Raw genomic sequence first — 26,487 nt, 5'->3', positions numbered from 1 at the left:
TGAACATTTTGAAAGATTAAAGATAGAGCTGATAGCAACTGAACATTTTGAAAGATTAAAGATAGAGCTGATAGCGAATCTATTTGAGGCACAGGGGCGGCGCAAAGAGGGTTGCGTCCTCCCCGTCTTAATCACGGGACATTCAACACTCCGGTCACCACTACGAGGCCGCCGGAGACAGGGAGACAGGAGGGCACGCAGAGAGGGTCGCATCCTCCCAGCCTTCATCACGGGACGTCCGACACTCCGGTCAGCACTCCAGGACAGCAACTCACAGGGAGACAGGAAGACGGGACAGGCGTTAGACAGCTCGCGTCATTGTAGTGGGCGGACATAGCAATAGATACAAGTGGTAAGCATATATGTGAATAGAGTAGATATATGAAGTAAGCATATTATGTGAATAGAATAGAAGTACTTAACCCAGCAATGAAACCACGTTGACAGGCCAGTTGACAAGACCACGGACAGACGACGGTAAGTAGCTGATCCATGGCCTCGGTGGTGCATGTAGAGCAGTCACTGCAATCTTGGCCAAGACCCCGAGACATCCATCACCTTAGTCAGCACTAGGAGACAGGCACTCAGAGAGATGGGGGAGGAAGGGGGGTAGGGGAGGAGGGGGGGTTAGAGAGTTCCCATGTTTGTGGTGCTGCAAAAAAGCAGACATGGGGGAAAATAGACATCCTAACTAAACTAGACAGATTAATCTAAAGGTCAGTCCCCGACCAGGTGAGATCAGGGTAGGTTGAAGGAGAGAGAGAAGAGATGGGTCTTAAGCAGGGATTTAAAAGCTTCGACAGAGCAGGCGCCCCTGATGACGGCAGGTAATTTGTTCCAAAGGTAGGGAGCGCGGTAGGCAAAGGCTCTGTGGCCGGCGGAGACATTAATGTCAGAGACATTACATTACCACTAGTCAGAGACATTACATTACCACTAGTCAGAGACATTACCACTAGTCAGAGACATTACCACTAGTCAGAGACATTACATTACCACTAGTCAGAGACATTACCACTAGTCAGAGACATTACCACTAGTCAGAGACATTACCACTAGTCAGAGACATTACATTACCACTAGTCAGATACATTACCACTAGTCAGAGACATTACATTACCACTAGTCAGAGACATTACATTACCACTAGTCAGGAACATTACCACTAGTCAGGAACATTACATTACCACTAGTCAGGAACATTACTACTAGTCAGAGACATTACCACTAGTCAGATAAATTACATTACCACTAGTCAGATACATTACCACTAGTCAGAGACATTACATTACCACTAGTCAGATACATTACATTACCACTAGTCAGAGGCATTACCACTAGTCAGAGACATTACCACTAGTCAGAGACATTACCACTAGTCAGGGATATTACATTACCACTAGTCAGATACATTACCACTAGTCAGAGACATTACCACTAGTCAGATACATTACATTACCACTAGTCAGAGACATTACCACTAGTCAGAGACATTACCACTAGTCAGATACATTACATTAACACTAATCAGAGACATTACCACTAGTCAGAGACATTACCACTAGTCAGATACATTACATTACCACTAGTCAGAGACATTACCACTAGTCAGAGACATTACATTACCACTAGTCAGAGACATTACCACTAGTCAGGAACATTACCACTAGTCAGAGACATTACCACTAGTCAGAGACATTACATTACCACTAGTCAAATCAAATCAAATCAAATTTATTTGTAAGGCCCGACAACACACGTTAATGTCCCCATGGGCCGTACATGTCTTCTTTAAACAAGTCAAGAAGAAACATAACAATAAGTCAAGAACAGAACAAGAACACCATAAGGTCCAACAAATTTAAAATAAATGCAAATAAATGAAAGAATGCAAGCACTCCCAGACATACCCCACACGAAGGTAAGGAAAAACTCACTAAAACCTAACAATAGGGAAGAAATGCTCCACAGGCAGTGTGGAGGAGAGGAACCTTAGAAGGGCCATTCAAGGGGGGATCTCCCTTCTTAGATGTCTAGTAGTGTTGCAGACTAACAGTTGGTAAGCATGCACTCAAGTGTGTAGTGAAACACAGATGAGTGCATGCAATAGCAACTGAACATTTTGAAAGATTAAAGATAGAGCTGATAGCAACTGAACATTTTGAAAGATTAAAGATAGAGCTGATAGCAAATCTATTTGAGGCACAGGGGCGGCGCAAAGAGGGTCGCGTCCTCTCCGTCTTAATCACGGGACATTCAACACTCCGGTCATTGCTCCAAGACAGCCGGAGACAGGGAGATAGGGGGCGGCGCAGAGAGGGTCGCAACCTCCCCGACATCATCGCAGGACGTCCAGCACTCCGGTCACCACTACGAGGCCGCCGGAGACAGGGAGACAGGAGGGCACGCAGAGAGGGTCGCATCCTCCCAGCCTTCATCACGGGACGTCCGACACTCCGGTCAGCACTCCAGGACAGCAACTCACAGGGAGACAGGACAGGCGTTAGACAGCTCGCATCATTGTAGTGGGCGGACATAGCAATAGATACAAGTGGTAAGCATATATGTGAATAGAGTAGATATATGAAGTAAGCATATTATGTGAATAGAATAGAAGTACTTAACCCAGCAATGAAACCACGTTGACAGGCCAGTTGACAAGACCACGGACAGACGACGGTAAGTAGCTGATCCATGGCCTCGGTGGTGCATGTAGAGCAGTCACTGCAATCTTGGCCAAGACCCCGAGACATCCATCACCTTAATCAGCACTAGGAGACAGGCACTCAGAGAGATGGGGGAGGGAGGGGGGAGGGGAGGGGGGGGGGAGTTAGAGAGTTCCCATGTTTGTGGTGCTGAAAAAAAGCAGACATGGGGGAAAATAGACATCCTAACTAAACTAGACAGATTAATCTAAAGGTCAGTCCCCGACCAGGTGAGATCAGGGTAGGTTGAAGGAGAGAGAGAAGAGATGGGTCTTAAGCAGGGATTTAAAAGCTTCGACAGAGCAGGCACCCCTGATGACGGCAGGTAATTTGTTCCACAAGTAGGGAGCGCGGTAGGCAAAGGCTCTGTGGCCGGCGGAGACATTAATGTCAGAGACATTACATTACCACTAGTCAGAGACATTACCACTAGTCAGAGACATTACCACTAGTCAGAGACATTACCACTAGTCAGAGACATTACCACTAGTCAGAGACATTACATTACCACTAGTCAGATACATTACATTACCACTAGTCAGAGACATTACCACTAGTCAGAGACATTACCACTAGTCAGATACATTACATTACCACTCGTCAGAGACATTACCACTAGTCAGAGACATTACATTACCACTAGTCAGAGACATTACATTACCACTAGTCAGATACATTACCACTAGTCAGAGACATTACCACTAGTCAGATACATTACATTACCACTAGTCAGAGACATTACTACTAGTCAGAGACATTACATTACCACTAGTCAGAGACATTACCACTAGTCAGAGACATTACCACTAGTCAGATACATTACCACTAGTCAGAGACATTACCACTAGTCAGAGACATTACCACTAGTCAGAGGCATTACCACTAGTCTGAGACATTACATTACCACTAGTCAGAGACATTACCACTAGTCAGAGACATTACATTACTACTAGTCAGAGACATTACATTACCACTAGTCAGAGACATTACCATTAGTCAGAGACATTACCACTAGTCAGAGACATTACATTACCACTAGTCAGGAACATTACCACTAGTCAGAGACATTACATTACCACTAGTCAGATACATTACCACTAGTCAGAGACATTACATTACCACTAGTCAGAGACATTACATTACCACTAGTCAGGAACATTACCACTAGTAAGGGACATTACATTACCACTAGTCAGGAACATTACCACTAGTCAGATACATTACCACTAGTCAGAGACATTACATTACCACTAGTCAAATACATTACATTACACTAGTCAGAGACATTACATTACCACTAGTCAGAGACATTACATTAACACTAGTCAGAGGCATTACCACTAGTCAGATACATTACCACTAGTCAGAGACATTACCACTAGTCAGAGACATTACCACCACTAGTCAGAGACATTACCACTAGTCAGAGACATTACCACTAGTCAGAGACATTACATTACCACTAGTCAGGAACATTACCACTAATAATTACCACTCAAGTCTTGTCACTATTGTGACAAGAACCCTCCCTCTTGAAACGAGCCATTCAGAATTGCAGCCACGATTGACCATAGTTAAAAATGTGAAGATATCGATAAAATGTGTGTGTACAAGATGGTGGCTTGCATGTAAATCCTACCTAAGGTTGAACCTAAAATATGTTTCTGACAAACCTTTTAGCTATGCTATTGCTGGATCTTGAGTCATATTGATCTGCAACGTCTAGTCTGAAAGTTGGATCTGAATTTTGATGGTACAGGCTTGATGGTACAGGCTTGTGCATCACTGCTAGATGTACAATAATTATCATATTTGTATGATAAGAAAAGTTTCAGGCACAGAATCATCTCATTGAGAACAAACTTGTGTCAGTAGTACGAAGGACCAAAGTGTTGAATTACAAGATTTTCAACTGACAGACGTGAGACAAGAGTTCAATTCAGACAACATAATATTTGTATGAGTTTCTTCAGGGGTATGGGCTCAATGGTCTCTCCGAGTGCCCTTCTAGTTTTAAACGTGAAGCTTGCCATGGAGACAGGCTGGGGACCTGGAATATCCTGAGGGGCTGGAGTGTCTTCATGTTGATTGATCTGTGATGAGGAGCAGAAACATCACACAGTCCTGCTGTAGTCAGCAGAGCACCCTCTAATTACCTAGATTATAATCTGACATACATGCACACAAACACGTGCCTAATTGCATGCAGGCTTGCACAAACGCACAACACATGCATGCGCTTATACATGTGCACACACACACACACGCACACGCACACACACACACACACACACGCACACGCACACGCACACACACACACACACGCACACACACAAATCCTGCCCCTAGGCATCAAAGTCACACCCATCCTAATGCTAATGCTCCCCCTTCCTCTCTCCCAACCTCTCACATTCACCAGTTTACACCAGTCTCTCTCTCTCTCTCTCTCTCTCTCTCTCTCTCTCTCTCTCTCTCTCTCTCTCTCTCTCTCTCTCTCTCTCTCTCTCTCTCTCTCTCTCTCTCTCTCTCTCTCTCTCTCTCTCTCTCTCTCTCTCAATATATGATTTTACAGTGACTGAAAAGGTACAGACTGAAGCATAATGCGTATATGCCTGTCATATATTCTTAACAAAAATTAAGACTCCAAAACAGTATTAAAAAAAAAGTCTGTGTTAGTGGAGTGCTGGGGGTATTAGTCTGTTAGTGGAGTGCTGGGGGTATCAGTCTGTGTTAGTGGAGTGCTGGGGGTATTAGTCTGTTAGTGGAGTGCTGGGGGTATTAGTCTGTTAGTGGAGTGCTGGGGGTATCAGTCTGTGTTAGTGGAGTGCTGGGGGTGTTAGTCTGTGTTAGTGGAGTGCTGGGGGTATTAGTCTGTTAGTGGAGTGCTGGGGGTGTTAGTCTGTGTTAGTGGAGTGCTGGGGGTATTAGTCTGTGTTAGTGGAGTGCTGGGGGTATTAGTATGTGTTAGTGGAGTGCTGGGGGTATTAGTCTGTGTTAGTGGAGTGCTGGGGGTATTAGTCTGTGTTAGTGGAGTGCTGGGGGTATTAGTATGTGTTAGTGGAGTGCTGGGGGTATTAGTCTGTGTTAGTGGAGTGCTGGGGGTATTAGTCTGTGTTAGTGGAGTGCTGGGGGTATTAGTCTGTGTTAGTGGAGTGCTGGGGGTATTAGTCTGTGTTAGTGGAGTGCTGGGGGTGTTAGTCTGTGTTAGTGGAGTGCTGGCGGTATCAGTCTGTGTTAGTGGAGTGCTGGGGGTATTAGTCTGTGTTAGTGGAGTGCTGGGGGTATCAGTCTGTGTTAGTGGAGTGCTGGGGGTATTAGTCTGTTAGTGGAGTGCTGGGGGTATTAGTCTGTTAGTGGAGTGCTGGGGGTATTAGTCTGTGTTAGTGGAGTGCTGGGGGTATCAGTCTGTGTTAGTGGAGTGCTGGGGGTATTCGTCTGTTAGTGGAGTGCTGGGGGTATTAGTCTGTTAGTGGAGTGCTGGGGGTATTAGTCTGTTAGTGGAGTGCTGGGGGTATTAGTCTGTGTTAGTGGAGTGCTGGGGGTATTAGTCTGTTAGTGGAGTGCTGGGGGTATTAGTCTGTTAATGGAGTGCTGGGGGTATTAGTCTGTTAGTGGAGTGCTGGGGGTATTAGTCTGTGTTAGTGGAGTGTTGGGGGTATTAGTCTGTGCTAGTGGAGTGCTGGGGGTATTAGTCTGTTAGTGGAGTGCTGGGGGTATTAGTCTGTGTTAGTGGAGTGCTGGGGGTGTTAGTCTGTGTTAGTGGAGTGCTGGGGGTATTAGTCTGTTAGTGGAGTGCTGGGGGTATTAGTCTGTGTTAGTGGAGTGCTGGGGGTATCAGTCTGTGTTCGTGGAGTGCTGGGGGTATCAGTCTGTGTTAGTGGAGTGCTGGGGGTATTAGTCTGTGTTAGTGGAGTGCTGGGGGTATCAGTCTGTGTTAGTGGAGTGCTGGGGGTATTAGTCTGTTAGTGGAGTGCTCTGGGGGTGTTAGTCTGTGTTAGTGGAGTGCTGGGGGTATTAGTCTGTTAGTGGAGTGCTGGGGGTATTAGTCTGTGTTAGTGGAGTGCTGGGGGTATTAGTCTGTGTTAGTGGAGTGCTGGGGGTATCAGTCTGTGTTAGTAGAGTGCTGGGGGTATCAGTCTGTGTTAGTGGAGTGCTGGGGGTATTAGTCTGTGTTAGTGGAGTGCTGGGGGTATCAGTCTGTGTTAGTGGAGTGCTGGGGGTATCAGTCTGTGTTAGTGGAGTGCTGGGGGTATTAGTCTGTGTTAGTGGAGTGCTGGGGGTATTAGTCTGTGTTAGTGGAGTGCTGGGGGTATTCCTTGTGACAATATTGTCACCCACTGTAACTGAGAAGCCATCGGTCTTGCTGAGTTTGTTATTTGAACCGAAGAGAATGGACTCTGTTTTGCCCAGGTGTAATGATAGTTTGTTATCAGCGAGCCATATGCAGATTTTGCCTAGTTCCGAGCTGAGGGTTTTTTCAACCTGTAACTTGTTCTTGTCAGAGATCAGCAGGCCTGAGTCGGGAACAAGGAACAAGTTGCAGTCACAAGTTGACGACATGTAATTTGCATAAATTAGGAACAGTAGCGGTCCTAGTATGCTTCCTTGTGGAACACCACAGCTCACTGGGAGGGGGGGGGGGGGTAGGCAGGGCTGTACAGTGTGATGAGATGATCGCGAATTGCCCCTTTAATTGGCCGTTGCGATTGGTAAATATTATCTGGGGGCGGGCTTGCGAGTAGTGCTTTCAAGCCTTGCATTCGCATTTCACTCCTAAATTATCCAAGGCGTGTGATGACGCCACTCACGCGAGCTGAGCAGTGAGCACTCAGCAGGTATGATCAGCGGGAACAATCGACTGAGCACTCACTCTGATAGACTGGCTGACTGTCTGATTTAGCTATGAAGAAAAGTAAAGTTAGTATTGCTTCATATTTTCGACGCGTTCGACCTCCTATAGTGAGCCGAACTGAACTGAACTCAGACACACGGAGCGTCTGCCGCTCCTCCTCCTCCAGCCCTCCCACACCCGTGGCTGTTGTAAACACTAGTCTCTAGTGGGACACTGGGACCTCGGTGAGCCTGCCAGCAGGCTAGCTACTGATAGTCTAGTAGTGCATGATAGCTCGCGTTAGCTCACTGTTCAAAACGAAACGTCCCATTAAACTAAATAGTTCACTGAGGAGTTGTCTTATATAGCAGTAGCTACAGATAGCTCCTGATATCAATGTCTTATGAGTCGATGCGTATTCGAGCTGAGGGCACGCTGAATATAGTCAATAGGGTCCAGCTGCAGCGCCGGATAATCCTGGCCGTAGCTGGAGGCTACAGTATAGCGTCCAGCTGCAGCTCCGGAGAATCCTGGCCGTAGCTGGAGGCTACTCGAGTACACACAGACAGTGGAGCTGGTTGCATATAGCGAGCATTTTGACTTGTTGCATGGTGGCGATGTCTCGCAAATAATACAACTACAAGTATGATTATATAATATATATATTTTATTAAAAGAAAATTATATAAAATAATTGTTTTTTTTTTTTTAAATCAAAAACAATCGATATAAATAATGGTAAAATTGTTATTTAAAAATTTGCCTGAAAAAAAAAATGTTGCCCCTAAATTTCTCATTTAGGGGCAAGTGTGCCCCTAGTGAAAAAGCTTAGCGTACAGCCCTGGTAGGGTAGGTACCGTTTACCTCCACCATCTGTTCTCTCCCCTCCAGGTAGGATTGCATCCAGCTCACTGATAGACTATCAAAACCAATTGCTTTTAGCTTGTCAATCAGAATGGTGTGATTGACAGTGTCGAAAGCCTTTTGTAGGTCCAGCATGACCATGCCGCTCTGAGATTTTCTCGCCTCAAACCTATAGTTTCCCGTATACACGAGTATACACATATACACGAGTAATCGCGATCGCTGATGGGATCACTGGGACTATTCTTTTTAGTCTGGTCATTTTTAGCATGGTGTTATTGTGAAAAATCATAATTTATATTATCCTTTGTTTCATCACAATTTACTCAAGCCTAGTAACAGACACAATATTTCTGACACTGGGAATACATTCCCTGAGATCCATAGGTAGATACCAAGAACATGCTAATGGTTATACCTTTATCACTTTACTTTTTCACTAGAGCCAAAAAATTTGTTTGTCACCCGTCATCTTTATTAGAGATGTTACTTAACACTTTCACAGCCGGCCGTGTTTTCCTTTTTACCCCCTTGAATGCCCATCATCCACTTCAATGTTAGCATTAATATCGCCTAATCTATGTTTTAAATTATGGCTATGTGTCTAATCTGCCCGTCGCTTATCAATGACTCATTTTCCAGTCAATATTGTCGAAGCGGATTGTTTTTTTATCGGTTCATTTCCGTTTTATAGCATCTTGAAAAGCCCTCGTTTTCAACGAAAATAAACGCTAGATTATCGATAGTATATGTGTACGTATGCACGCTATATAGGCGCTCTGATATCTGATCTGATATATTTCCTGATCGCTCGCACAGCCAAACAGCCATATCACATATAGGGGAAAAGCCTATATCTCAGTGAAAACAGGTCTGATTATCCTAAGACTGGTCAAATAGATTCCTTACCTGAGATCAGATGGTATCCAAAAAGATTATTCCAATTCCTGATCGCCATTCCAAAAATCGATCCTTTTATTGATCCAATGCAACATACTATAAACACATATTCCACGCTGTTCTGATGCTCCACAATGAATCCGATCGGCTCGGGGTACATACGTGAGAAGTAAAATGTGGATTCCGGATTTTTTTTTTCTCATCCATTTTCATTGAGTCCATTCCAAAAGGGTGCATTACCATCTGGGAGACGATAGGGGGCGCTTTTTTCACATCTGAGCTCCTGATGGGGCTGGTTTCCCAACGGTAGACTCGGTTGATGAAATATGAATTCAGTGTTAATGTTGTAATTTATTTATATTACAGTATCTCTACTGTATCTGTGTATATGAGTGTGCACGTGCAGGTGTGTGTACACACACACACACACACACACACACACACACACACACACACACACACACACACACACCTGTCTCATAAATACATACAGTACAAGGAATCTGTAGCCACGTGATACAGGTGTGCGAATACACATAATATGCACATGTATGTGAATGAACGTGCACGTGCATACGGCATACGGTGTACGCGCATACCTATATTTTGCATGTATACGCTTACACGTGGCTATACATTCCTTGTACTGTATGTGTTTATGAGATGTGTGTGTGTGTGTGTGTGTGTGTGTGTGTGTGTGTGTGTGTGTGTGTGTGTGTGTGTGTGTGTGTGTGTGTGTGTGTGTGTGTGTGTGTGTGTGTGTGTGTGTGTGTGTGTGTGTGTGTGTGTGTGTGTGTGTGTGTGTGTGTGTGTGTGTGTGCGTGGACGGGTGCGGCCCGTGCGGGTGTATGTGTGCATGTGTGAGAGAAAGAGGGAAGCAAAAATTGGCACCCCTGGGTATGGTTTCAATGTTATCACGTTTGGTATTGTGTTAATAGTTGTGTGAATACATTGAATAAATCAATCTCAAAATGTAATGAAAACTTTGAAGGCTTTTTTCTCCACAATATGTTTTGGTGCCATCCAATATGTAGTAAAGCATAACTCGCTTGATATTTGGAGTAGAAAGATGATATTGGTATCATTGGAAAGCTAACATTCTCCTCTTTCCATTGGTGTATACATCTCAACGTGTGTTTTCGGGTCAATGTGACTGATTTTGTACATTTGATTTGGAAGTATTTGGGGTTTCAGGCGATCAACCAGAACGATTTGGGCACATTGCATATAACGTGTCATATCTTGTGATCTATGGAAAAAGACTGGATTATTTTGGAAAGGGGCGATGTTTAGCATGTAATAGCGCACAAACTACAGTATGTAGAAATTAACTGGTTAGTCAGTGATGGACTATGAACAATGCCTGTCAAATGAGCCATACTGTCTCCATAGCTATAATACACAAACAAAACACACAATGGGTCCACAAAACATCGCTAAAATGGTCAATAACGCTGGCGCCATTGAGTAAAGATGGGAAAAGAGCGTGGAGCTCAATGAGTTAAAAGATTTAAAAAATATGTTTTGTAAAAAAAGAAGTATTGCAATATCACTGTATAGTTTTTCCCCCACCCCTGCAATACAAAATCAAAAATATATAATTCTCATAGTAAATCTATGAATCATCACTGTTTCTTTGTTCTTCTTTTTCTTTTCTTTTCTCAAAATGTTACCTTCTGATAAACTGGAACTATTCCCATCAATGGACAATGGTTTATCTGTCAACTGCATATTTCCTTTCTCCAGAGCCATTTCTTCTGACCAGTTTCCATTTCAAGGGGTCTGTAAAGAGATAATTACACAGAAAACATTACAGAACATTTCCTTTCATTGCTAATCCTGTACACACCCAAGGGCCCCGTTGTTTTGTTACAAGCTATGCTGGTGGCTGCCTGGTGGCTACCTGTAAGTGATGATATACTGTCCTAGATAATGACGGTCAACGCGGCGAGCAGATATCCATCATGGTGCAGGATGACATCCTCCTCCTTCACACTCCCCTCCTGGCAGCCCGCGCCTCCCTTAACTGTCATATTTCACTGGGATAAAAATAAGACTGTGGCCGGATATTTCCCTCATTGGAGTTGTCTCCTGTTGACAAACCAATGTCTTGGATGAGATTGTAGATGAGACGATAGTAGATGAGAGTAGGCCTGTTATTAAATCAGATTCAAAGCGATGCAGTAATGACTGAACCTTGACGGTGCCTCTCATCATCATGACAGATGCCTGCATCATCTCTGTTTCTGCTGGCTGGCCTGATATAAACACTGCTTTTTTTAGCAAGAATGCAGAGATTTTTTGGGGTCTGAGGCCAGCAGTCTGAAGCCAGTAGTCTGAAGCCATTAGTCTGAAGCCATTAGTCTGAGGCCATTAGTCTGGAGGCCAGCAGTCTGAGGTGAGTAATCTGAGGCCAGTAGTCTGACACCAGTAATCTGAGGCCAGTATTCTGAGGCCAGTATTCTGGAGGACAGTAGTCTGAGGCCAGTAGTCTGAGGCTATTATTAGTCTGGAGGCCAGTAGTCTGAGGCCAGTAGTCTGAGGCTATTAGTCTGGAGGACAGTAGTCTGAGGCTATTAGTCTGGAGGACAGTAGTCTGAGGCCAGTAGTCTGGAGGACAGTAGTCTGACACCAGTAGTCTGAGGCTATTAGTCTGGAGGACAGTAGTCTGAGGCCAGTAGTCTGGAGGACAGTAGTCTGACACCAGTAGTCTGAGGCCAGTAGTCTGAGGCCAGTAGTCTGAGGCCAGTAGTCTGAGGCCAGTAGTCTGAGGACAGTAGTCTGAGGCTATTAGTCTGGAGGACAGTAGTCTGAGGCTATTAGTCTGGAGGACAGTAGTCTGAGGCTATTAGTCTGGAGGACAGTAGTCTGGACTAGGACAGTAGTCTGAGGCTATTAGTCTGGAGGACAGTAGTCTGAGGCTATTAGTCTGGAGGCCAGTAGTCTGAGGCCAGTAGTCTGAGTCCAGTAGTCTGAGTTTATTAGTCTGGAGGCCAGTAGTCTGAGGCTAATAGTCTGGAGGACAGTAGTCTGAGGCCAGTAGTCTGAGGTTATTAGTCTGGAGGACAGTAGTCTGAGGCTAATAGTCTGGAGGACAGTAGTCTGAGGCCAGTAGTCTGGAGCAGGGGTTCCCAAACTTTTCAGGCCGGGACCCAGAAAATAAGGCGTCAGAGAGCCGCGGCCCAATGCACATCGTCAGTTTTTTTTTTTTTTTTTTTTTAATGCATTCGATTTTTTAAGCCAAATATCACTTCAATCCTATTAAGTTAGTTCAAGTTAGTTATTCATTTATATGTGCTATTTATGAGAGGGCTAACTTGTTGCAAAATAATAATGATAATAATAATAGCCTCATTAAAATACTATTGTTGCTTTAGTTGTTTTCAGCGTTTTATGTGCATAATCTGTTATTTAGTTTGAAATGTTCGTTGAAATAAGTAGATTTTTCGTTTTTGTTTATTCATTAAGTTAATATAAAACCATATAGTCACATTTTAGAATACAATAGAATATAATTTTAGAATACAACTAGAAACATTGTCCTGGCCTGCTTCTAAGTTCAGTGACAAAAAAAAAAAAATGTTGGACTTTTTTTTTAATTATTTTTTTATCATCTCGCGGCCCTCCCGTGGCTGCTCGCGGCCCACCTTTGGGTCGCGACCCCGACTTTGGGAACCACTGGTCTGGAGGACAGTAGTCTGAGGCTATTAGTCTGGAGGACAGTAGTCTGAGGTTATTAGTCCGTTCGCTGGAGAATAAGATGGACGATCTCCGAGCGAGGGTCCGCTTCGAACGGGACGTGAGGGATTGCAACATTATGTGTTTCACGGAGACATGGCTTAAAGCAACAACTCCGGATCACATCATCTCTCCGTCGGATTCCTTCTCCGTCTTCCGAGCGGACCGTACAGAAGAGTCCGGTAAGAGTATCGGCAGGGGTGTCTGTCTCCTGACCAACAACAACTGGAGGTAAAGATACTTTCCCGTTCATGCTCGCCGGACCTGGAACATCTGTCCATACAATGTGGCCCGTTCTACCTCCCCCGAGAATTCACCACCATAATCATGACGGCGGTGTACATTCCACCACAAGCGGATACCGCCAGGGCCCTGGCGAATCTACAGGGACAGGGTATTTGTAGAGGACGCAACCCCGGTCAGACGCCTCTGGTTTAGCTCCGCAACGATGTACACACTTTTAGCTATTATGTTTGTTTTTTCTACTTTTTTATTTAAAGCAACACTGGCGGGTACGTCATACGACCGTCAGACACTTATGGACCTAAACCCCGGGCTCAAAGAGGAGTTTGGAGACACTTTAGGCCTAGAATGGCCAGCAGAAATCAGACGGGAGAACGACGGCAAGGAAAAGAACAAAGGGTACGGCAGGAAGAGGCACAGAGGGAGACGTGGAGGTATTAGGCTGAGACTAAAAAGAGCTGCTTACCGCCCAGCAATTCCATCCATCTTTCTGGCGAATGCCCGTTCGTTGGAGGGTAGGATGGATGACCTAAGGGCGAGGGTCCGGTTCCAACGGGAGATGAGAGACATCAACATCATGTGTCTCACGGAAACATGGCTCACGTCGGCGACTCCGGACAAAAGCGTCTCTCCCTCGGACGCCTTCACCGTATTACGTGCAGATCGAACGGCTGCCTCAGGAAAGAGCATCGGCGGCGGGGTCTGCCTCCTCACGAACAATTCCTGGGTTAATCCCGAAGGGGTGCATGTTCTCTCAAGATCGTGTTCCCCGGACATGGAACACCTTTCTATCCTGTGCCGTCCGTTCCACCTCCCCAGGGAGTTCACCACGGTCATCATGACCGCCGTATATATTCCCCCACAGGCGAATACGGGCAAAGCGCTGGGAGAACTACATGATCACCTCAACAGACACCAGATCAAACATCCGGACGCAGCGATGGTAGTGGCTGGCGATTTCAACCAGGCAAACCTGAAGAAAGTGATGCCGTCCTTTTTTCAGCACATCGCCTGCTCCACCAGAGGGAGGAACACACTCGACCACTGTTATTCCCCGTTCAGAGCCGGCTACAAGGCAGTAGCCGCTCCGCCATTAACGGGGTCCTCAAGCTCGAGTGACCACGACTCCATCTTGCTATTTCCCGCATCAGGGAATCAGAGGCCACGGTCCAGGACGTGTTAGCAGACACGGATTGGGATATGTTCCAAGGAAGCGCCAGTGACGTCAGCGAGCTCGCAGACACAGTGGTGAGCTACATAACAACAATAGCTGATGGTATTGTCCTCACGAAAATGGTGCGGGTTTTCCCAAACCAGAAACCGTGGGTGGACAGTACTATTAGAGCGGCTCTGAACTCTCGCACCACCGCCTACAACCTGGGTAGAGAGTCAGGAAACATGGAGGAGTATAAGGCTTCAGTCTATACTCTACGCAAGGCTGTTAAACTTGCTAAGAGGACATATGCTGACAAACTGGAGACACAAATGGCACAAAACGACACAAGAGGATTATGGCAGGGACTGAAGACAATAACTGACTATAAAGTCAGCGCCCCCTCAATGGGGAGCGACGACGCCTCCCTCGCGGACAAGCTCAACACCTTCTATGCTCGGTTTGGTGTAGACAGTGGCGCTGCTGGCTCTCCGGCTAGTGACGTCACTGGCGCGCCGGCTGTTGTGGAGGGGGGGGGGGGCAACCGCGGGGGGGCGGGGACGCTCTCTCGTTGTCGGAACACAGTGTGAGAAGAGCATTTATGCAGGTGAACACCAGGAAGGCTGCTGGCCCAGATGGTATAACAGGACGCATACTCAAGTCCTGTGCCAACCAGCTGGCCCCGGTGTTCACCGCCATATTTAATCAATCCCTGGCGGAGTCAGTGGTCCCTGCCTGCTTCAAGATGTCTACCATCATCCCTGTACCGAAGAAACCCTCCCCAACATGTCCAAATGACTACAGACCGGTGGCACTCACCTCTGTGGTCATGAAATGTTTCGGGAGGCTGGTCAAGGACCACATTTGTGCCTCCCTCCCCAGTGATATGGACCCTATGCAATTTGCATACAGGACAAACAGGTCCACCGACGACGCGGTCTCCCAGGTACTGCACAGCACCCTCTCTCACCTTGACCGTCAGAAGGGGGGCTACGTGAGACTGTTGTTCATTGACTACAGCTCAGCGTTCAACACCATAGTCCCCACCAGACTGGTGGACAAGCTGATCGAGCTAGGTCTGAGCTCCGCCCTGAGCGCCTGGGTACTGGACTTTCTGAGCGAAAGACCCCAGGCGGTCAGGGTGGGGGGTCAGACCTCCAACACCATCACCCTGAGCATCGGGTCCCCCCAGGGATGTGTTCTGAGCCCCCTGCTGTACTCACTCTACACACACGATTGTGTGGCCAAGTTCAGCTCCAACTCCATAGTGAAGTTCGCAGACGACACGGTGGTGGTGGGGCTGATCTCGGACAACGACGAGAAGGCCTACCGGGAGGAGGTTGAGGTACTGGAACGCTGGTGCCAGGACAACAGCCTGCTCCTGAACATTGGTAAAACCAAGGAGCTGATCGTGGATTATAGGAGAGGACAGCAGGAGACGCACACACCACTGATGATTAACGGGGCTACCGTGGACAGGGTGAGCAGCTTTAAGTACCTGGGGGTCCACATCTCAGAGGATCTGACATGGTCAACACACATAGACACAGTAGTAAATAAGGCGAAACAGCGCCTCTACCACCTGAGACAGTTAAGGAAGTTCAGAGTATCGGGGAAGATACTCCAGTCCTTCTACTCAGGAGCGGTAGAGAGCATCCTGACCGGAAACATCACTGCCTGGTATGGAAACAGCACGGCACAGGACAAGAAGGCCCTACAGAGAGTTGTGCGCTCAGCCGAGCGTACCACGGGTATTTCACTACCACCCCTGCAGGTTCTATACAACAAGAGGTGCAAATCCAAAGCCTGCAGAATAATGAAAGACCCCCACCACCCCAATAACAGCCTGTTTCAGCTGCTGAGGTCAGGCAGACGCCTGCGAACCCCAGCTACTAGGACAGAGAGGCTTAGGCTTAGCTTCTTCCCCCAGGCCATCAGAGCCTTGAACAATGAACATTGAGTGCCACAGAACACTGAACTATCCACACACAAGCACACATGAGCACACACACGACACGCACGCTGTGCACTAGCAGCCACTTTAACACTTTAACATGAGCGGGCACACACTCATGCCGCACTCACCCACACTTATTGCCAAAAGGAAAGGCCACTTTAAATTAGTATAGCAACAGTAACAGTGTATTGCACTACCAAAGCTACCTAGCATGTCCTATATGCTCTGTAAATAACTATGTACAGATACCGAGATGTCACACCATGTTACCTGTTACCTGTTATTGCACAATGTTGTTTTTATTGGATTCTATTATATGTTGTACCACTGTATTGCACATCGTTGCGTGCAAGACCACCCGCATTTCATTGTATACTTGTATGCCGTGACAAATAAAACTCTTGACTTGACTTGACTTGACTTGAACGTCCCATGGAACGCCATGAGCCCTCAGAGCTGCTCTTATTTGTAAATAAAAGAAAAAGGAGGTTCCGGGGAGATCATATCCGTTGGATAGATCTTGGAAAGAACGGAGACCAGAGTCATCGAAGATATCCCCCAACGTGTGGATGCCTTTCTTTTCCCATCTAGGGTACCTAATAGGTTGTTGTCCAATAAGGAGTACATTATTATTAAATAGAGGGGAGTGTGTGTGCCATTTATGGGGGTTAGTACATGCTTTATGGGTGTCACGCCAAGTCTGGATCACATGTGTAATAAGAGGGCCAAATCGTAATTTGCATTGCTTAATTGAAATGTTGGTATACACAATATCTTGAAGTCTATGTGGGGACACTATCTTCTCCTCCAATGGTCGCCAAGACACGGCTGCTTGAGCGTCAAACCAAGTGATCAGAGGTCTGAGAGAAAGCTTGAAAATAATATTTTAAGTCTGAAAATGCTAAGCCTCCGTTGAGTTTACTTCTTTGGGCAGTTGATCTCTTCAAGCGCGGGCGTTTATTGTTCCAAACACATTTATATGAGGCAGAGTGCCATTTCTGACAGTAACCAACAGGAGGAGGTAACGTGAGCATGGAGCTGATAAAGTAAATTCTGGGTAAAATATTCATTTTAATTATTGACGCCCGGCCCGTAATGCATTTTTTTATTTGGACCATCTGTTGAAGTCATTCGTAATCCTGTCACCCAAGCTGGAGTAATTATACCTTACCGTCTGGCTAATAGTAGGGAATATTTCAATCCCGAGACATTTAAAGTGCTTGACCATAAGTATGTTTGCAGGTAGGATGGTAGCCTTCGCAGGCTCATTAAGTGGAAGAAAAGCAGATTTTGGCCAGTTGATCTTAAAGCCGGATAGGCTGCCAAATTCATCTATCATGCTGAGCAGATGAGGTAGAGAAACGGATGGATTCTGCATAAACAGGAGTACATCATCTGCGTATAAGCTGATATGGTCATCTGCGTATAAGCTGATATGGTGATGTGTGCCCTGAATTGAAACAGGAGATACAATTTGGGATTGTCTTATGTATTGAGCTAGAGGTTCGAGGGATAAGGCGAAAAGTCCAGGAATAAGAGGACAACCCTGTCTAGAAGAGCGCGAGACAGAGAAGAGTGGCAAGCAGAACTTCCCCGTTAAGATCATGGCCGAAGGCCCCGTGTAGAGAACTTTGATCATATGAATGAACCCCTCTCCCAACCCCATCCTTTTAAGAACTGCCCACAAGTATTATAGATTATGTCTGTAACGGATATTGTATAGTAGTGTACATAGGACCCATTACCTTTTAATTTGTAAGCTTAGCATTGTATTGTATTCTATCTTAGTACTTTTTATCATGTCTATTTTATTATCTATTCTATTTTATTATATTCTATTATTATATTGTATTTTTTGCACAATCGAAGGCGGGCATGGCCACCTTAATTTCACTATATGTCTTGTGTATGTGTGTGACTAATAAACCTCTTGAATCTTGAATCTTGTAGAATTTTGATATTATAGAAATTAGCATTGCTCCGTATGACAGTGGACATAAAGTGGGAATATATATGTATGCCTGATGGTGCATGGATGCAGATGGTTCGTTCGCTAGGACTGAAGCAGAGGGGTATAGAGGCTGCTAGAATGCATACTCTGATGCAACCTCAAAGACCTATATTTACTTGTTGAAAAGGACAAAAATATGTCCCCTTGAATTTATATGCCGAAACCCCCGAAGGTCCTTTCGTGGAAAGCAAGCTGCCTTTAATTTCCACCCAGTAAATCTGCACAAAATGTATAAATAAGACAAATCCCCCCAGTTGCCGACCCAATACCTTGGCCAGGGACTGCTCTTTCAGAGATAAAAAAGCCAGGAAGAATAGATTTAATGGGCTATTATTGAATCACAATGGGGCTCGCCAGTGAAAGTGACAGGTGCTCAAGACTCTGAATGTGGCTTGTGTGATATTAATACTGGCAGCAGAGTCCCTTAAAAGACTGTTCCTTAGAACGGTGTAATCCAGCACACAGAACACAGAACACAGAACACACACACACACACACGCACACACACACACACACACACACACACACACACACACACACACACACACACACACACACACACACACACACACACACACACACACACACACACACACACACACACACACACACACACACACACACACACACACACACACACACACACACACACACACACACACACACACACACACACACACACACACACACACACACACACACACACACACACACACACACACTAAGACACACTGATGTTTGCTTGCATTCAGATGGAAACAGCAAACACACAGATAAACAAGCCCATTGCATTAGTAGCATGGACAAGCTAACGTATGGATCAAGAAGTTACTGAGTGACGGATGTTGTGACGACTTGTGTGTGCACCCCCCCTCCCTATTCCTCCTCCTCCTCCCTGAACAACAACAGGGTGAATGAGTATCCCTCTCCGCCGTAAGCTTTTTAAACAGCGCTGAGTGGCTTTTAATAAGGAGGAGAACAGTTAACAGCGCACACCGTGGCCCTCAATAGGATTAAGGGGCTTTAAATTGTTGAGGCCATTAAAACTCTACACCAGCCGAGACGTCCTGGACCGCTTTACGGGGTATATTTATCATTAGGATTAGCAGGTCCAGCCTGTGCATGCTCACTCTGCAGGAACATGGCCCCATCTATCCCCCATACCATTATTGTAGGTGGTTAAGTGGCTGATAAGAGTAATTCGACAGTAGGGTTAGGCAAAGCTCTGGTCCCAGGCCACCAGCCCTATTAGCATCCCCTGTGGACTCACTACGCCAACAGCAATATCTGCATCCAACCATGCCCCAGCCCAGGTTATGCAACACGCTGTGTAGTGGATACAGTGAGACTCGATAGGAGATACTGAGAACACTGTGGCCTAGAAGGGCCTGATCCACCCAGGTTCAATTCAAATACCAACAAGTCTACTGACCTTGACATTGCTGCTAAAGAGCAAGACCAAAGAGGTTGTGGAAACCAAGTTCAGAGATTTTGCAGCATGATGATTGCGTCCTAACCCACTTCCTGTTTTCGTCTTCTCCTTTTTCCTCCTATTCTGTCCTTCCAGATCTTCCACATGACCTATGACTTGGCCAGTGCAATGGTGAGGATAGTCAACCTGATAGGCATGATGCTCCTGCTGTGCCACTGGGATGGCTGTCTGCAGTTCCTGGTTCCCATGCTGCAGGACTTCCCAGCAGACTGCTGGGTGTCCAGAAACAAGATGGTGGTGAGTACCCCCCCCCCTACACACACACACACACACACACACACACACACACACACACACACACACACACACACACACACACACACACACACACACACACACACACACACACACACACACACACACACACACACACACACACACACACACACACACACACACACACACACACACACACACACACACACACACACACACACACACACACACACACACACACACACACACACACACACACACACACACACTCACTCACTCACTCACTCACTCACTCACTCACTCACTCACTCACTCACACACATAGAGGTCTTCCCCCTGCCCGGCCCGCCTGCCTGTCAATCTGAATCAGATTATGCCATGTTTTATCTCATCTATCAGACTCTAGTAATTACTGTACTAAAACCCCTAAACATCATGGGAAAGAATGCCTTGCATATCTGTAATTTATCTCTAAAACAAACAAACAAATTTGTTTCTTAATCTGGTTTATTCTTCCTCATTTATTAGATTTGCTGATGTTTCTTTTAGTTTGTCCATTTGTGCAGAGCTTTCTCCAGTTCTGTGCATGTTTTCCATATTGTGAAGGAGATTGAGGCCTTGCATGAAATAAAAGCCTGTATCCAGGTTTTTTAGAGAACTCATGCTGTGCTTCAATTGGTCCATGTTGTTAGTATGACAGGGTTCAGCCTGGGTAGCCCAGAGGAGAGCCTGATTGTAGCCCTGACTCATAACAACCGCCGCCTCTCCTCTGTAAATGAGTTCTCACTGAAGTTATACGACTGAAGCGTGTGGTACCTTAGGTGTGACCTGAATCAACCACAGCAGAGAGAGAGAGCTGATCTATTATTACCTGAATCAACCCCAGCAGCATAGAGAGAGCTGGTTATTATTACCTGATTCAACCCCAGCAGCATAGAGATAGCTGGTTATTATTACCTGATTCAACCACAGCAGCATAGAGAGAGCTGATCTATTATTACCTGATTCAACCACAGCAGCATAGAGAGAGCTGGTTATTATTACCTGATTCAACCACAGCAGCATAGAGAGAGCTGATTATTATTACCTGATTCAACCACAGCAGCATAGAGATAGCTGGTTATTATTACCTGATTCAACCACAGCAGCATAGAGATAGCTGATTATTATTACCTGATTCAACCACAGCAGCATAGAGAGAGCTGTTTATTATTACCTGATTCAACCACAGCAGCATAGAGAGAGCTGGTTATTATTACCTGATTCAACCACAGTAGCAGAGAGAGCTGATTATTATTACCTGATTAAACCACAGCAGCAGAGAGAGCTGATTATTATGACCTGAATCAACCCCAGCAGCAGAGAGAGCTGATTATTATGACCTGAATCAACCCCAGCAGCAGAGAGAGCTGATTATTATTACCTGAATCAACCACAGCAGCAGAGAGAGCTGATTATTATTACCTGAATCAACCCCAGCAGCAGAGAGAGAGCTGATATTATTATCATCAACTGCCGAGGAGCTCACTGTAGGCCTAACATGCCTAAGTGTGTGTGTGTGGGGGTGTGTGTGTGTGTGTGTAAATGAATGAACCTAAATATGTAGTTTGACTGATAGATAGACAAAATGGGTTTATTTATGTTGATTTAATTTGGTTGTGTTGATGTTAAATTTTAATTTTTTTTTGCAAAATGGGTATATTCTGTTTGGTTTTACACAATATGTCTATCGGTGTGTTGTGTGTGTGTAAATCTGAAGACACACATGAGAACTCATACAGGAGAGAAACCACTGTTCAGTTTAAGCTGACAATAGACATGAAAAGAAGAAGGAACAGGTTCCAAAACAGTTAGCTATATCTACAATAGGAATATCATGTATGTATGTATACTAAGCAGTATGCACAATAGGAGAAAAAGAAAAAAAGAGATATATAATATATATATATATATATATATATATATATATATATATATATATAAATAAAGTGTGTATATGTTTTGTACATAAAACTATGAAACTTTTGTAACCTTTTGTTTTTGCAAAATGATTTACTGAATTATGTTTCTTTTTTTGTATTTTTTGTGTGTAAATAATGTAATGTAAAAAGGGTAGGCAATTATAAGCCTCGGCTTCAGCCTACACCTTTTCGGTCATTTATTTTTTTATTTTAATATTCTACTACTATGCTTTGTAAAAGAAGACTGAAATAAAATCATTCATCATCATCATCAACATGCAATCTTCACCAACAGTGATACAATAATGGCCACTATGGTCATGTATAGTTTCACTGGTGTTTTAATTGATTGATTGATTGAAAACTTTATTAACAGATTGCAGAATGGGTACAATACAGTACAGCTCAATACACACAATTGTTAAGGGGATGCAGACCAGAGAAAGACTTTCGTCTTGTTTACATCAGGGTCCCCCATTTTCAATTCATCGGTCATTGATGTTAATGACTATGATTACTTAAACACAGTATTTTGGATAATAGCTCACATCCAGGTAAAGGTTCGGTAAAGGTTGTGTTAATTACAGCTCCATGAAATTATGTAGATGAAAAAATTGCTAAATTGAGCTGTAATTAACACAACACAAGGATTAAATGTCCCAGATGACATCACTGGTGGACATATTCAAACTAATTTACTCTCAATAACTGAAATAATGTACTGTATGCTAAACGGTTTAGAGTTTTTGGATATATATGAGATTATGTGCAAAATATGGTGAAGTGCCCCTTTAACACAGTCAGTGACTGCTGCGCCCTTCCTGACATCAAATGCTAATTCGACCTTTACAGACAGCAACAGTGTTAATGTCCCCCTGGTTAATGATGCCATATCAATGGTGAAATGCTTAGGCACTTTTCAAATTCATCCCAGATATTGTTGGAACTAACTTGTTATATTATACTAATGGGTAATATGTATGTAATAATGTGTTTCTTTCTACAATTGGGAAGTAGCCTTTATAAAAAAAAATATCAAGCAGCACTAACTCGCTGTGACTAAAGCCTGAATTTATACTGTCAGGGCTATGATAATATTGTTGTCATTGCATGTTTTGGGGTAATTGAGAGGAAAGAGGTAACAATTTAATTAAAATGTGTCCCTTCTCTAAATTATTGCACAACCAACATGGCTTGTTGCCCAGTAATTTTTTAAGTAAATCAAAAGGTATGTAAGTACAGTAATATAACACAATACTCTTCAAATAAATAATGATGTAATGTAAGTTAATACTTTAAAGTATTTTAAACACTCCAACATTTTGGGAAATACACTTATTGCCATCTTATCCAGAGCCAGATGAGAAGATTAATATACATTTTATCTGTGCGTGTCAGTTTTGGAGTTGTTGGAAGTTATATTCTTCACTTTTGACAAAGCTAGGCTAGCTGCTCCCAATTTCCTAAGATTTTCATTGTATAATTGTATTATTTATAAAGCTTGCAGACAATCCACTACTGAAGGATTCATGTGAAGCACAGAGGAAAAGAGGATGACTCCTTTGCTTGCTCATGGCCTAGGTGTTGTGAATGAGAGGTTTCTCTGTTTTTCCTTCTCCATTGTCCTTCCTTTGGTTTGGTTTTCATTGAGTTCATTATGAAATATATGGATTAAGCATTCATTGATAAATGTATGGGAATGAGTGTGCATGTGTATGCTGGAAGCGTGAACTAAAAACCAATAAAGTCAGTTGGTGGTCGCAGATGGATGGAGAAGCTTGCGGAACAAAGTGGAACGAGGAAGTGGAGCTTGGGAGTCTTGGCACATTTTGGGATTTGTAGTTATCCTTTGGTGGCTTGGTAGTTGAAATGGATGGTGAATGCTCACTGGTAACATAAACGTTTTTTTTGAGTTGTTGGACGAGAGATTCATTGGTTATACTATGCATTGTAGCACTGGCTTAGGCAGAGCTTTGGTGAGAGTTGTGGCATTTTTCAGGTTCGAGTGCCATTTTGGTTGCTTTGTCACTGGGCCAGTGCTTGGTTAGGAATGGTTTAAGTGGCATTTGTGTTGCATTTTTTGTTATGCCAAACTCAGTTGGGCTACTGGAATATTAGCTGGCTCTTAGCCTAGCCAAATTAGCTTGATGTATTCATGTTGTAGTCATGTGTTTCTTGCCTTTTCTCTGCCCCATTCTTTTTTTAAATCTTTTTCCTCCTTCTTTTTCCGTTTTTCTCCCATCCCAATGTTAGTCGTTATGCCAATTCCCAATCCCCTTCCTGGTCGTTGCGCACTCTACCCCCTACCGTCGGTCCGGGAGGGCGGAGGCTATCACATGCTTCCTCTGACACATGTGTACCCAGCCCACCGCTTCTTTTCACCTTCACTGGGAGAGTGTAACGTGTGGAAGGTCACACTACCTCTCCTAGATCCTTCCCTTGCTGTGCAGGCGCCCCGACCGAACTGTAGGAGTTGCTGTTTACAACGACCAGGACCCACCCTCGCCGGGTTTCCCACCCTCTAACACTGCCAATTGTGTTAGTATGGACGGTCGGCCAACCCGGAAGCACCACAGCTGGATTCGATCCCACTGTCTCTGTGGTGGTAGGCAGATGCTTAGTCCGCTGCACTACCCGGCCGCACCTCTCTGCCCCATTCTTATGTCCTTAAAATGCTCCAGGTTCAACAAGGTTACTGGTAGTGGGTAGTAGGTGGATTGCCAAATGTGTGTTTTGTCACTGGGTTACGTGGAGGAGTTAATTTAACGCATTGGAAATCCAATGCCCTTATGTTACTGTAAGATGTTGTTGACAGAATCCGGCTATAGGGCGACAATAATGTGGTCAAGAGGCATGGTTTCTATCTTTGGTGTTGTTTATTTATTCACATGGCAGAGCAGCAGTTCTATAGTTCTCCTCACTGAGAGGCTGGGGGAAAGAGAAAGAATGGGAGGAGACATCTCTATTTATACTCGCCACCTGGTGGTGTTCCTGAGTGTCTCCGCCTAAAGCGTCCTCTAGTGGAAACAGTTATATATGCAGTTAGACAGTTACTAGTGTAAACAGTTATATATGCAGTTAGACAGTTACTAACAATCCTACACAGAACCTCTGACTTCAACACTCCCACTTAGGGTTTAGCATACTGGAAAAACATTTTACAAAGGAAATAATATAATCCAAAACATCAACAGGGTATGACAGTCAATATTTACACATTAAACATGACCCTTGCAAATCCCTTCAATTTTAATTTGGAACAGGTTTCCTCATAGTGTCTGCTACCTTGTCGTCCGTTGGACAGTAAACCGGTGTCATTCTTTCTTCTCTGCTGACAGATCTGAAGAGATGATATTTTCTATTGGCATGTTTACATCTATGTTGACACACTGGGTTCCTAGCAATCACAATGGTTCCCTGGTTGCCCTCATAAACAACAGCCTTCATATATACACAGTGTCCATAATTTTTAAATGATGTTGACAAAATGCCCCTCATCTTCAAAAACCACCTTATCTGGTATAGAGGATACATTCCCATTACCTATTACATATTAAACAATATACTCATAATCTTATCTCCATCACTTCTAGCAGTTGTTCTGGATAAATACACTCATGTACGGTCATAGCTAGAGCCGTATATTCGGCTTTACTAGTTGATAGTACCACTGTGGGCTGCTTCTTTGTTTTCCCACGAAACCAGTGAGCTGTCTGTATTCAAACTCACACAATATCCTGTACCTTTAAGATAACAAAAAAAACATGTTTGGCTGTAATCCAAATGCTCCTCTGTGGGGTCAGCAAAATGCTGTGACAATCTACTCTCTACAAACCTTGGTCAGGGCGGGTACACATTGTTAAATAAATGAGGCTACCCACAGCTTCTCCGTACATCTTTTACATTTGTCAGTTTCTGAGCATCCTCCTGATAGTCTAGTCTTTGATCACATGGTGTTTCCCTTGATCTACATTCCTACATTTGTATATGTCGTGGCCTTCAATTCCTCCTCCTGCATTTAAGCAGTTTGCTACGAACCATACATTTGTATATGTCGTGGTCTTCAATACCCTCCTGGGTTGAATACACCCATTTCCCTCCCACTGTCTGTCTGCCCTCTGGTAACTTGGTTGAATACACCCATTTCCCTCCTACTGTCTGTCTGCCCTCTGGTAACTTGGCTGGAGCAAAGGTGTGTTTGTCCTCTAGGGACCTCATCTCCTCATCCCTTGCTCTCTCCCATTTACTTGATTCGGGGGACAATGTGACCTTTTTCAAGGTCGGGGGTACCCCACTGACTAGCCTGTAGCAGTAATCAACGGTGGTAAGTGTACTGTCATCCTCGTCACTCCCTCTCCGGGCATAGTCTGTCAGATACTTTGGGGGTTTGTGTTCCCTTGAGGGATACCTCCCACT

The 26,487-nt window shown here is 44.6% G+C and overlaps 1 protein-coding gene across 1 annotated transcript in view; it reads left to right on the top strand.

Moving 5' to 3' along the window:
- The window catches only part of hcn4 (hyperpolarization activated cyclic nucleotide-gated potassium channel 4), a gene marked incomplete at both ends in the record, with an annotated part of 304,555 nt that overhangs the window by 137,920 nt on the left and 140,148 nt on the right, over window positions 1–26,487 (top strand). The window contains one exon of the mRNA XM_084337727.1: window positions 19,970–20,131. Within this exon, the coding sequence (XP_084193853.1) occupies window positions 19,970–20,131 (162 nt within the window). The remainder of the gene's footprint in view (window positions 1–19,969; window positions 20,132–26,487) is intronic.

Source organism: Notolepis coatsorum, assembly GCF_963971535.1.
Source record: "Notolepis coatsorum genome assembly, chromosome: 20".
Lineage (NCBI taxonomy): Eukaryota > Metazoa > Chordata > Actinopteri > Aulopiformes > Paralepididae > Notolepis > Notolepis coatsorum.
This window is presented reverse-complemented; position numbering and strand designations above follow the sequence as displayed.